The sequence below is a fragment of the Asterias rubens genome, chromosome 1 (assembly GCF_902459465.1).
Source record: "Asterias rubens chromosome 1, eAstRub1.3, whole genome shotgun sequence".
Classification (NCBI taxonomy): domain Eukaryota; kingdom Metazoa; phylum Echinodermata; class Asteroidea; order Forcipulatida; family Asteriidae; genus Asterias; species Asterias rubens.
Window position 1 is genome coordinate 20,252,725 of NC_047062.1, and position 13,994 is coordinate 20,266,718.

A 13,994-nucleotide genomic window follows, 5' to 3' on the forward strand; every position below is an offset into this window, starting at 1 on the left:
GCATTTTTGCTTTTAGATAAATACACGTAAAGTTGATTATGTGCTTGTGAACAGTTTGGATTTCCTTTTAAAAATCTTTGTGGCTGTTTAGGGAAAATAAATGCTCTCTGTCTCCAAACATCGAAAATTAAGTAATAATAAAGCTTGTTGATTTTTACAAAGGGCAGGTTCCTGTAGTTTGTAAATAATAGAATCTAGTAATGTGTGACTTTTGAATACTTGTATAATTGCCCCACAAATTACCAGTTTTTAAATTGTAAGAATTTCTACTATAATATGTGAGACAAATAATTATTTTCTGTTTTTTTTCTTCATATCGTTATTGTGTGGAATTAAAAAAATACTTGCGAAACGCCGATAAACTAACACCAGAGAAAGACAATAGTTATTTTTACAGGCTTTTTAAAACACAGTACCATTCGATGATTTTGATCCTTTTTTAATCTGTGATCTGTAGTAATTGACAGTGGCAACGTGACCCTACAAAACATACGGACCGTTGTCTGTCCTCAATTATTATCATTTTGAAACCAAAACAATCCATGCATACAATCTGCAGAAAAACTGTTTCTGTCACTGGCTTGTGAAATTCTACTTTTAACTTTTAATTTAGGAATGTTTGAATAGCTTTTTGAGGGCCTGGAATTAACTTCATTAAATCCTTATTTTTATCAATGGTAATGTCGGTGTAATATTAAGTAAGGCAAAAATAAGTACACAGTGATCAGCAATAAATTTTCAGAAAGAAAGGAATGTCTATGTGTTACTTTTTATTTTTTTGAGTTCAGTATCCCCCTCCCCGATCTTTATGTACCCTAGATGAAGGAAATAGCTATAACCCTAGTCATAATGATTACGTTAAGGTTGGAAGAGTTAGACCAATATTAACCCCGCCCTATAGTTTAGAGGTTCCATCTGTAAACTATAATGGAGACCGCCAAACCCCTTTTGATGAACAAAAATGAAAGATTGATAAGGGAGCCGGCAAGTTTTGGTACAATAATGTCACAATATCCATTACTGCATTTCCTCTAATTGAGGCGGCAAGTGGCGGGTCACAGCCGACAGAAATGAAATGCAATGAGCAAGTAACGGGCAACTAAATTGAGGGCGCTGTGATAATCAGCCAGAAGCCCTAACTAGGGGATACGGTATTGCCGTAATATGCAAATACAATTTAGGCTACTATTTATTACTGATAGCCTAGGCTATCACCCACCACCAATTGTATAAGCCATTTTGAGATATGGTGGACCACAACACTGTAAGGTTTGGGTAAATCTGTCAGTACATACGCCCAGACCACACAGTGTATTCCTACAGTGGCCACCATACCTCAAAAAGGCTAATATTAGGCTCCTCATCGAATGTTTTTGATGCCCCTGTTAAATCTAACAACAGGCTTAACCAAAAGAAACGGTTGTAGGCCTACGCTTTGTTCGTTGTGAAAGTTATATCCTCCAATCAAAATGACAAAGATCTACTACGATGTTATATAAAACAAATAATGAGTGTTTTTCATCATTTTGTATAAAATCGCGACGCATGGGATGGAGGGAGGTCCAAAAGCGGCCAATGTGGCTCAATTTTTAACCCGAAGTTTTATGCAAGGACGCCCTCAATCAATCAATCGACGATGCGTTGGCGATTATGATGTCATCCAATTTTCGTCAAGCATTCGACTCTTTTTTACCGTGACTCAGTGCATACCATTTCTTGAGAGACCAGACTGTTTTGGTGTGTCATCGGCGTTTACCCACAGTGCACCACACCGATACCACATCGCATGCATAGGAAAGGCGTGTACATGGTTGTGTTATTGGGTGGGCCGACAGCAGTGCACTTATTTGACGTCGAGAGTAAATACAAATCGCCGTAAGTTTCCTCTTTTTTGGTGGTACAAACTCTCATTTCAATATGTTTTCTTGGCTCAATAAGGATGAGAATCGCCGAAAGCAGCCTCACACCTACAATTCTGTGGTCGAGGGACTGCAAGAACTGTACAAAACGACGATATTCCCGTTGGAAGAACATTACAGATTTCATGACTTCCACTCGCCGGCCATGGACGCGGCCGACTTCCTGGCGAAGCCGATGGTCCTACTCGTCGGCCAGTACTCCACAGGAAAGACGACATTTATCAGGTATTTACTCGAAAAAGATTTCCCTGGAATTCGCGTGGGTCCCGAGCCCACCACAGATAGATTTATGGCGATAGAATACGGTGAAAATGACTCTGTCATCCCTGGTAATGCTCTTGTTGTCGACCCCAAACGACAGTACCGAGCTCTGGGCAAATTCGGTAACGCTTTCCTGAATCGTTTCCAGTGCTCGCTAACACAGAGCCCGGTCCTTGAAAGTATCACAATTATTGACACACCAGGTATCCTATCTGGTGAAAAGCAGCGACTCGACCGCGGGTACAATTTTGTTGGTATATTGGAGTGGTTTGCCGAACGAGCAGATCGGATCATTCTGCTTTTCGATGCTCACAAGTTGGACATCTCTGATGAGTTCCGCAGATGTATCGAGGCCCTGAAGGGCAATGATGACAAGATCCGCATCGTCCTAAACAAATCGGACATGGTTGACCATCAGCAGTTAATGAGGGTGTACGGAGCCCTTATGTGGTCTCTGGGGAAAGTCATCAACACGCCAGAGGTGTCCCGCGTTTACATCGGGTCCTTCTGGGATAAGCCTCTACATTTTGACATGAATAGGAAACTCTTTGAAGCTGAAGAGTTGGATCTTTTCAAAGATATCCAGAGTTTGCCCGGAAATGCAGCTCTACGAAAGCTAAATGATCTCATCAAAAGGGCAAGACTAGCAAAGGTAACAGCTATAAAATTGATATTCATTTTTGATGACCATATTATTGTATTATTTTATTACCAGAGTTACTTTGAGAAGATGTCGACTTCATCTTCATTTATTTATATTTTAAATTGTTTTCTGTGTCGATGTTTGCATTTTTATAACCCTGCACTACACTAATGGAGCTGCCCTTGGAAAAGTTTCTGTATGGCGCCACCACTTTTTCATTTGATATGAAATAATAAAGTGTCTATAATTTACCTCATCAATGAGATATCAGGGCTTTATTTAAAAATGAGTGAAAGAGTGAAAAAGTGGTGGCGCCATATGGAAAGTAATCCCTGCCCTTTTAAACAAAACAACTAATACTATATTGACATTTCATCAAATTGTTAACCACAAGTACATTGCGATTTGCGAACTTTGTTTCAGATTTAATCTGTTTCGGATAATGTCAGGAGCTCAAACAGTGCCCTCACTGAGGTCAAAGGAAGACTTCCAACCAAAGAAATTCCTCCCATGTGTTGGTTGTGTCACATTATTATGCCGCATTATTATACTCTCATTCAAGAGTAGCGAAACTTCTTTCGCGTTACGGTCGCACCAGGTTGACTGTGACAATGTGTGTTTTTATTGTTTGACCTTAGTGATGGCACATTTGTGAAGGGTCTGTACATTACGGTGTATAAAGGTGCAGAAGTTTTTCCAATTTCTTATTGTGGTTCATACATAAATAAATGTACATACATGCACTGTATCTTGTATCCTGTATTATGTCATTCAGGTGTAAAAAGGCGACATTTGCGATATTATCCAATCTTACAATTTCACTGGGGTAACAGCTTGTCTGCTTTTTACACTCTCTTTGCATTTTGAAATGTTTGCATAAAATTGTATTGTATCCTGGTGTCATGTGTTTTCAGTAGGATAACAGGAAAATTTTCTACAATCAAAAACTAAATATTTTTTTTTCAAATCATCTATCAAATTTGTTAACAATAACACTTTCACTTCATGGTGTGTTGAAATTTTTAAAGTTTTGGTTTTACGTTGCGAGAGACAGTCCGCCATTAACAGTGCTTATGCATGCACGACATTGGAGCAACGTCATATGTTTTCACACCTTTCATTGGTTGGTATTTTATTGAATATTCAGAAGCTAGTATGGCGTGCAAAAGAAATCAAAAATATTATTCAATTACTACTTAACAAATTTAATTGTCCTAAGGCATTATGGCTACTATATTAGAACCCAGAGATATCATTAGGCATGAAAGTAAAACACACCATCCCCCCTTGATGCACACACACTTCATAACAATCCGTTTTCCCCCATTTCAGACCAGTAATGTTTGGTTTCAGGAGATAAGAAACCAATCTATGATATTTTCTCTTTAATGTAGACTTAATATTTATTACGCTTATAGGAATTTATTACAGTATGCAGTAAATAAAAATACATTTTTTTTTGTCATTTTCACTTAAAATATTTTAATATTTTCCCCACATTTGCACACCATAAAATCCCAAATAGTAACCACCTCACGTGATCCATCAAGTGACTAAAGCAGAATGAAACTCAATCTAGCAGATTGTAATTTTGTTTTGAACTTTCGAGGTTGGATGATGTTTTTTGACTCATTTGAATATTGGCATAATAATGCACTAGTGATTAGTACCAAAAATCAATCATTTTATAAATGTTTGAGCATAACCAACGACAGGAAACTTTATTCTCAGCATGATTAAGCCTGATGAAAATACAGACCGTGAGTAAACTGCATAGCTTCTGTCACCGGTGCAGCTTGCACAATTTCGCGGTAAACGGGAATCAAAGTTGGGGACCGAAAACATATGAGGGTCGATAACGTATGACGCTACGATATATTGTACATTTCCTTTGTATATTGTTTAATTCTATAGGCCTAATTGCTTGTCATTTTTTGCATGAAATTGTTTACTGATTTCAAACTCATTTTTATACCTTGATGTTTTTTCTGTTTATCTATTTAGGGATTTTGTCTTTTAATGTTTCTCTGTATAAAGCGCCATGGAGCATTGCTTTCGATGGATTTGGGGCTATATAGATTTTATTATTATTATTAAGGTGCTTCATGTGTAACAAATGTCTGGCATGACTTTCAGCTCTTTGAGTAGGGACAATTTAGAGGGCAACACAATGAACATTTTGCTCTGTTTTATCATAGAGGAAGGAAGAGAAGGAGCTCGAACGAAGGAACTTCAAAAGTCGAACCTGCGGTACCGCGGTCGTTTAACGACACCTCGTAATCACCCACATACCTCCACAGACAATGAGTGACCTGGCGTATGTGAGTTTGCGTGTGCGCGCACATGGTCTTCACTCAACTATGGTGTCGGATGTCGTATGGATATAATACAGAAAAAACAACTTTTTTGAGACTTGATAAAAATTGTGTACACTTGGGCTCACCAAATCGAAAGACACAATTGAATACCACCCCAAATTTTGAACCACCGCTAGTGACCGGAAAGTCACAAAAAATGTAAAAATATGCCATGATGTTTCCGTGAAACACCACAAACGGTAAATGAAAACGTGTATATTCACAATTCTTGTCTCCAATGATTCAACTTTACACGCAGGCAAGAGCGCAGACTGGCGGTACCACACGTTCTGTACAAAGAGATTTAATCCCGCTCGTTAATCGGCCGTCCAGCTGGAGGTCTCCTATCTTTTTCCACTGGCCAGACAGGGGCATTGTCAGAGTATTCTTTTGTTACTCTGCGGTTTTGCGGGTCGTTCGAGCTCCTTCTCTTCCTTCCTCCATGGTTTTATTAAGAAAGGTTCCTTTAAGGACAAACATGGAAATGAGATATGTATTGCAGACTTACCATTTTGATATACTTTCTGGAGTGTAGTATAAATGTGTTGTATAGTTGAGTTTTAATTCTCATGGCCATGAGTCCTAAATGTCTTAACATTGTCCTTTTTTTATTTTTCTTCCTTTCACTTAGGTGCATGCCTATGTGATAAGTCTTCTACGCCGGGATATGCCGTCCATGTTTGGCAAGGAGTCCAAGAAGCAACAGCTGATCAACAACCTGGCTGATGTCTACAAAGAAGTGGAGCGCACTTACTCCATCTCCCCGGGTGACTTCCCCCCAATGAAGCGCATGCAGGAAGTCCTTCAGGACATGGACTTCACCAAGTTCCATCAACTCAAGCCCAAGATGATCGAGAAGCTGGACTTGATGCTGGCACGGGACATGACTCGCCTCATGCAGATGGTACCCACAGAAGAAGCCCAGCAGGCCAACGACAGCAGGCACATGCCGATCCGAGGAGGTGCCTTCGTCGGGAATGACAACCCATTTGGCGCTGGATCTGGTGAAGGCGCCGACTATGGCAAAGGAGAGATCAATGAGTGGGTCATCTCAGAGAAGAAGCATATTTATGATCAACTCTTTGAGAAACTTAGTCCTATTGATGGTAAGGTATCAGGTAAAAGTGCCAAAGACCAGATGGTTAAGTCCAAGCTCCCTAATACAGTCCTTGGTCGCATCTGGAAGCTGTCTGACGTGGACCGCGATGGGATGCTGGATTCTGATGAGTTTGCTGTGGCTCAGCACCTCATCAGCATCAAGCTGGAGGGACATGACATCCCTGAATCACTCCCAAGACATCTTGTCCCTCCTTCTAAACGTCCCTTTGCCACTGAAAGCTCCTTTAAATAATCCGCCCAAGGTTCAGTGCAAGAAACAACGGCGCTTTTCTTTTCTCACTAATCGGTGTGTTGTTGATAAAAGCATAAATCTTGAGCTAGAGTGAAAATAGCAGCTTTCGGGAAAAACCCAATATTTGAATGAAGACCAAAGCAATACTGATATGTGATAAGTCATTGAACAGTATTGATAACATGTATGTTGGCAAAATTTCCTGTGAATGATGTATTTAAAAAAAAATAAAAAATTGTAATGAAGATAAAATGATTGCATTGTGACTGCAAGTTTCTCCAAAACATATTTCTAAGGAGTGGACAAAATGTCATGAAAACAGCAATTTCATGCAAGTCTCGAAGCAACCAATGTTGTACTTCATCTTTACAAGCGTAGTAGGCAGACAAATGTTTGGTAAAATGCAACTGAAAAAAGGTCCTAATGCATGCTTGTCAAAGTTTGTAACACCAAAAGTCACTGTTTGCTGCCATGAAAAATGAAAACCGCTGTGATGCAACATCCATGCGTCGTTGTACTCACTGATCACTGTGCATGAGTTCAAAGTGTTTAGTTTTTCTTTATGTAAATTGGCCCAAAACAAGGCTATAATTTATAAAGGCCACTTTTGGTACATGTACAGAGAATGGCATCTTAGAGAAAATATTTAAGATGAAAATGACAATGGTTGTGCTTACTAAAGTTTGCTCATTGAGCTTGGTTGTTTTGCACCATAAGGGATACATGTATGTACACATGTTTGTATTATATGAGAAATAGTTTTAACCATGATAATCAGAGCACATTCTGATTAAATTTAAATTGTTTGTTTTGCTTTTAAAATAAATGTACCCCCATCATCATGCATGTATTGTAATGTCACAAGGTCAAGCAGCGCCTTCAATGAAAGCAAAAGAATCAACTGTTCATTGGCTCAGAGAAGTGCGTGACTTATGAACACACTTACACTGTTTGAACTCGGCAATGGTGACCTACATTTACATGTAGAGGTCTAGTGAACAAGAGTCGCAGAATCTCCACACTCATGTTTCTTACATGTAAGTTAACGTTAACATGGAATACTATGTAGCTTAAAGTTTCAAAAGGTTGTAGATGCTTAGAAAAAACCTGGATGTAAACATAAAATCAATATACGCAGAGTACGACATTGTTGCTCGGAGCGTGTTAGAGTGACATACATGACTTTGGTAGTCAGTGTTGTGTCTGAATTAAAAGATAAATTTATACAGTGTATTAGCCTGCATGTTCATTGTAATGTCAATAAAAAACATGCATATAAAGAGATGATATGATGAATATTGTACTATCATAGTGTGCTTGTTTGACTAAAGTAAAACATTACTGCCTACGTGTACTAAGCTTGGGCGATATCGCTTTATTTTATTCACGATATATCGCCGACAATATATCGCGATATTCGATATAATCGCGATTAATTAAATTTGACATCATCAGTCTTCAAACTCCAAGTGAAAGTTGTAGAAGAGACAGTCATAGCATAAGAGAGGTGTTCTAATGACCTATTCTTCTGGTTTTACTCCAAACCTATGGGGTGGAAGATGTCTCAGCTAGCAAATGCATCGCGATATTTAATCGATATTACGATATATCGCGATAATCGCGAGATATCGATATTTCGATTAAAACCAAATCCATCCTATTACGAAATCGTTTCCAAATTAATATCGCGATATTCGATAATATCGTGATATCGCCCAAGCTTAACGTGTACCCACCCACTTTTCAATTGTTAACATTTCTTTTTCTTTAAAGTATTTTATTTCTGGAAAAGGAAAACTAATGCTATATAGGTTTGTATGTTAATTACCAAAAACTGGTACATTGTAGTTTGTGTTTAGGTTTCAAAAGTACTATTTCTACTTTATAAAGTAAATACTCTATGTAAATAATCTTTGTTTAATTAACTATATGTTGTAATCTGGATATCATTTAGCGTTTGCCGTAGTTACACATTTAAAAAAAGAAAAAAGGATTGGACAGATATTTTTGAATTTTGTTGTTGCAATTTTGAACATTTCAAATGCAATGTTTTGCGTGGCTGTACTTGTCATGAATTCAAACATGTTTATCACAAAGTAACAAAAATATATATATCATAATTAATTGCTCCTTATACACATGTAGCTCTTAAATTTATACAATTATTAACACATTTGTTTGCAACTATTCATACACATGTATACAACACGTACATCGTCAACAATGCGTTTTTATTAAAAATAATTCTGATGTTTTTTTGTTTGTGGGAAATAAATGCATGAATTGTACCCATCATTTTATAATGTCAAGATATTATTTTTTTCTGGTGATAGAAACTAAATGATTATTTGCATTAAAACAAATATTGAATCAAAGTATCTTGAGCCACACGTGGTTCAAATACTCTGAGCCAAAAGTGGGTCATACATTCTGAGCCACAAGTGAGTCAAATTCCTTCAGCCACAAGTACAGCAGGTCAAATATCTTGAGCCACAAGTGTGTTAAGTCTGAGCCAGGAGTTGGCCAATAGTCACAAAGAAGAGGTCAAACCAAGCTTGTTCTTGGAAGGCAGAATGACATATATTGGTTTCAAAACATAAACTTATTTCTCCCTTCCTTGCTTCTGATCTGACTACATGATGACAGCAATCAAACGTGTTTAATATAGGATTGGTATGGTAGGGCACTGTGCAGAATGTTCATGTTTTGTGTCACCAACCATGAAATAATAAATAAACCTGTGGAAAATTTGGGCTTAATCCAGTGTGTGTGTTTGGAGAAACTAGTGAAAAGATGTGCTTTCAGCATGTAAACTCCCAAACCAAAATCAGCTGTTACTTTTCTTCTTTTGTTTAGGTTTTTGAAGTACAGTTTGTCTTAGTTTCAGAAGGGAGGTATTTCACAGAAATGTCCTAGTATGAACTTGATATTCAGTAAAGCTTTCATGAGCTTAAACAATGATATATCCTTGCCAATATTACGTTAGTGCAGTTTATAATCACTAAAGAATATTTATGAGTTAAGGTCAGGTAGAAGGAGTCGCATTTGTTTCTTTACCATTTTGTGAAACTAATAGTATTTTCTTTTGAAAAGGAGGCCATGATTTCTACATGTATACCAAAGGACTTGATGGTTTCATTGTTTAGAATGTAGGAAATCACATAAAGAAAAGAAATTCATAAGTATTGAAGCTAGCAACATTTGAGGAAAGAATTGGATTGAAACTACATGTATCATTGACAAACGAAATGACTCACTCGAACTGTTAAGAGTCAGTTCAGGTAAATAATTGACATAGTTGCTCACGGTCAAAAAATGAATTTTTTTATACTTTGTGGGTGGAAGGGCCTTGGGGTGCAAGTAAACAAAATTGCATTTTCAATTCTGTATATAGCCCGTTGCCATGGTTACGGTACAATAGGTAAAGTAGCCAAATCAAGAACTCTCAGTGGCAAAGCATTGGTTATGGTTTGGTTGGATACCATTATGTTTAAATAAAAAAATTTGTATTCATTACTCAAAGGGCATGGGAACAGTGCCAGATTTTTAACAAGCATGCATTGTTTTTGGAAAAATTACTATACTTAAGGCATGATCAGTCACAACAAGATACAATAAACACAGTGTTTCTACCCAGAAGACATGAAAATACCAATAACAACCGAAAGGGAACACTTAAAAAAAAAGAGGCGCTATTCACAAAACATTGTTTTATGCAATGTCAAGAAATATGATTGGGGCTGGGCCGGGCAAATTCTAAAATTAAGGTCATCAACAGTTCCTGATCAATGTTGGGTAATCCACTAAGCCATAGAGTGCTTAGGAAAAGCTGCAAGATTGATAGAATTATTACTTTTTAATGTTATAAATTCAATATGAAGAAAAAAACAATTCAAAATGCATTGTTCTGTTTGGGGAAAAAAGTCTATTTTGGAGACAGTACTGTTAACATCAGGATATACTTGCCCAAGTGTTTCTTTCCAGAAATAAAAAGACAAATTTTGGCCCTGATCAAAACCGAACGGAAAATATCCTGAGACCCATGAAAAAATGAAATTTTGACGGCAAAAAATATGGTAAAAATGTTGATTTTGCAAGTTCAAAAAAACATATTCTAATGCACGTTCTAAAAATAGCACAAGGGTAAAATTTATAGCAATATTTTTTGGTCTCAAGTAAAGCCAAGGATGATACTTTGTAGTGATGTAAAAGGTTTTATGAAATATTTTTGTTTTTTGGTGGGGTGGAGTTGTAAATATTAACTAAACAAACAAGTTTTTCAGACCCCAAAATCGGCCTAAAGTGGCCTAAACACAAATGAACTGTTACCATGGCAACGTGTTATATTATGATTTGAAATGTAAATGCTGTTTATTTGGACCCCAAGTCCCTACCATCCACAAAGTATAAGAAAAATATTCCCTTTTTTTTACCATGGACACGTATGTCGATATTATGTGAAAAGACCCTTAAAAAGGCATTTTTCACGTTTTTGGGAAAAAAGTCTAGTTTTGAGGCAGTACTGTCACAACAGGATACAATTGCCCAAGTTTTTGACACCAGATATTGAAAGACCAATGTTGGCCCTAATCACAGCCGAAAGGAAAATTTTCTGAGACCCCTGGCAAGTTGACATTTTGGGGTCCAAAAATAGGGTAAAAATGTCGATTTTGCAAGTTCCAAAAACATACTGTAATGCATGATGCAAAAATAGCACACGGTGATATTTAAAGCAATAATTGTTTTTCTCAAGGAAGGCCAAGGATGATACTTTGTAGTGATATAAAAGGTTTTTTGAAATAATTTTGCATTTTGGTGGGGTGGAGTTGTAAATATGAGCTAAAAACCAGTTTTTCAGACCCCAAAATCGGCCTTAAATGGCCAAAAAACAAAATGAGCCGTAACCATGGCAACGGGCTATATACAGAATTGAAAATGCAATTTTGTTTACTTGCACCCCAAGGCCCTTCCACCCACAAAGTATAAAAAAAATTCATTTTTTGACCGTGAGCAACTATGTCAATTATTTACCTGAACTGACTCTTAAGGCCTACTTATTAAAGTGCAAGTGTATCACTTGTATTAATGAAAGTTTAGCGGATTTATTACCCCCTAATTGTGAGGCAGCTCTGCGTATATACGTGTAGTAGTAGTAGAGGTAGTATGATTTGAAAACGGAAAAAGGTAACCACAATGAACGACCAAGCAGTCACAACTGTGAATTGTAGCAGATAAATTTTTTGGTCTGATATGAAAGTTTAGAATTTCAAAATGCATTCACACTAAAATCATCCTATTTAATCAGCCCTCCTCTCCCAAGGCCAAATCCATGAGTGCTCCTTGTCACATGGACCTCCATTTTACTTTCATTCAATTTAAAGCTAGCTTAATTGTGCAACAGACCGAGCAATGAACCCAGCTGAAAACTTACCAATTATTACCAAAAAATCAATTTGTGCTTCTGGGGACCTGACACTGTGCATGTTTGCAGGTAGAGAAGAAGTACGTTAGCAACTGTGCATAATGAGCAAGGGTGCGAATTTAACAGACATATTTTACCTGTACTTGGCCTTTTTTTGCGTACATTGAACACGGGTCTATGCGAAGTCTTAACGTGAAGTGGCAATCCATTTAAAAATGGTTGCAATGTTAATCCAGTAATAGAATAATACTGGTTAGGAATTTAATTTTTATCACAGGGTCATTCACTTTATGTATACATAGACATGAGCGCTGCTGCAGAGCATGGAGGCAGGGAAGGTTGCAGCCACTCATGCTGAGAGCTATGCTCATGCTGAGGAAGGTCTGACCTCCTCTCTCCCCACATGAATAAGACTTGCAGACAAGTCATTTAATGTTTGTCACATTAACGGCTGACACGTGACTACACTTCTAATGCAAGACTGCTGGGCTCCCGACTCAATTGAGGCGGTTGTTGCGGGAGCAGAAGTCTCACGAGTCTACATGTAAACTTGTCGAACTGTGAAAGAATGATTTTCCACACTTGCAACCAAATACACATGTGTTTATCTCTAACCATCTTCAAAGTGTGTACTTGGCATATGTTATGTGGAAGAAGAGTATAACATGACCCCCCCCCCCCACTACCCTCTCCACCACAGAAAAACATTCCATGTTTATCTTCCTCTGTGATATAATGCAGGTCGTGTTAGGTGAAATAGATTAGTAGACCCTTCTACGCATAATGCTGGTTGGGCATTTTCATATGTCGACCATGTGGGCCCAATGTCAAAAGATGTACTTGTCAATCCATCGGTTTAGAGCCTACATTAACCATGGATGGCTCATCCATACAGAGTTTTTCTTTTGATGCATATTGCACTACAGTGAAGTGCCCCACCCTGTCCAAAGGCTATGATCTGTCAATTGATACTGTTTTCGGATAATTTACACGTACAGGTTCATGTAATACTTGTTTAAACTTCCTGGTTTAGGTTCTTGTTCAACTTGTATCCTGGTAGGCCTATTACATGAACATAGGATTGATACCAGGCCTGGTATTCATCACAAAGGCCATTGCCCCTTCTGCTTTAGTCTGCGGCCTGTTACTCTTGTCTTGGCCTATTGCTCTGGTCTTGACCTATATTGCTCGGGTCTTGGCCTCTATTGCTTGGGTCTTGGCCTCTATTGCTCGGGTCTTGGCCTCTATTGCTCTGGTCTTGGCCTCTATTGCTCTAGTCTTGACCTCTATTGCTCTAGTCTTGACCTCTATTGCTCTAGTCTTGACCTCTATTGCTTTGGTCTTGACCTCTGTTGCTCTGGTCTTGACCTCTATTGCTCTGGTCTTGGCCTCTATTGCTCTGGTTTTGACCTTTGTCGTTCTGATCTTGGCCTCTATTGCTCGAGTCTTGACCTCCTATTGCTCTAATCTTGACCTCTGTTGCTCTGGTCTTGGCCTCTGTTGCTCAGATCTTGGCCTCAGGTATTGGCCTATTTTGTTCTAGTCCTGTGGACCTTGTTGCCCTCGTCTTTCATGTCTTTTCCTCTGCTACCCTGGTCTTACATTCTCCTTTAGCCTCTGTTGCCTCTGGTACGTGTGCCCTGCGGCCGATTTCACGAAATGCTAGGATTGATCCTAACTCGAGTTTGGACGAGCAACCGTTCTTACTTAGGATGGGTTCAATTCGTCCTACGTACTTGGATATGGAACTGAACCCGTCCTAAGTCCTAAGATGATTCCTAAGTTAGGAAGAGTTTGGTGAAATCGACGGCTGGTCTTCGCCTCAGTTGCCCTGGTCTTGGCCACTGTTTCCCTCTTCTTGGCCCATGTTGCCCTGTTTTCCTCTTCTTGTGCACCATTGCCCTCTTCTCGGCCTTTGTTGCCCTGGTCTTGCCTCTATTGCCCTAGTCTCTCAACTGAAATGCCCTTTGCAAAAATGAAAATGGCCTTGCCCTTTCAAAGTTTTAATTACATGCCTCTTAACCTGCTCATCAGTAGTTCA

The 13,994-nt window shown here is 38.4% G+C and overlaps 1 protein-coding gene across 1 annotated transcript; it reads left to right on the forward strand.

The window, feature by feature from the left end:
• The first annotated feature begins 1,777 nt into the window (after positions 1-1,777).
• LOC117307408 (EH domain-containing protein 1-like) lies at positions 1,778-7,642 on the forward strand. Its single transcript, XM_033792159.1, has 2 exons — positions 1,778-2,832; positions 5,812-7,642. The coding sequence occupies exons 1-2, from the start codon at positions 1,918-1,920 to the stop codon at positions 6,529-6,531; spliced, it is 1,635 nt and encodes a 544-aa protein (XP_033648050.1). The 5' UTR covers positions 1,778-1,917; the 3' UTR covers positions 6,532-7,642.
• Positions 7,643-13,994: the final 6,352 nt, after the last annotated feature.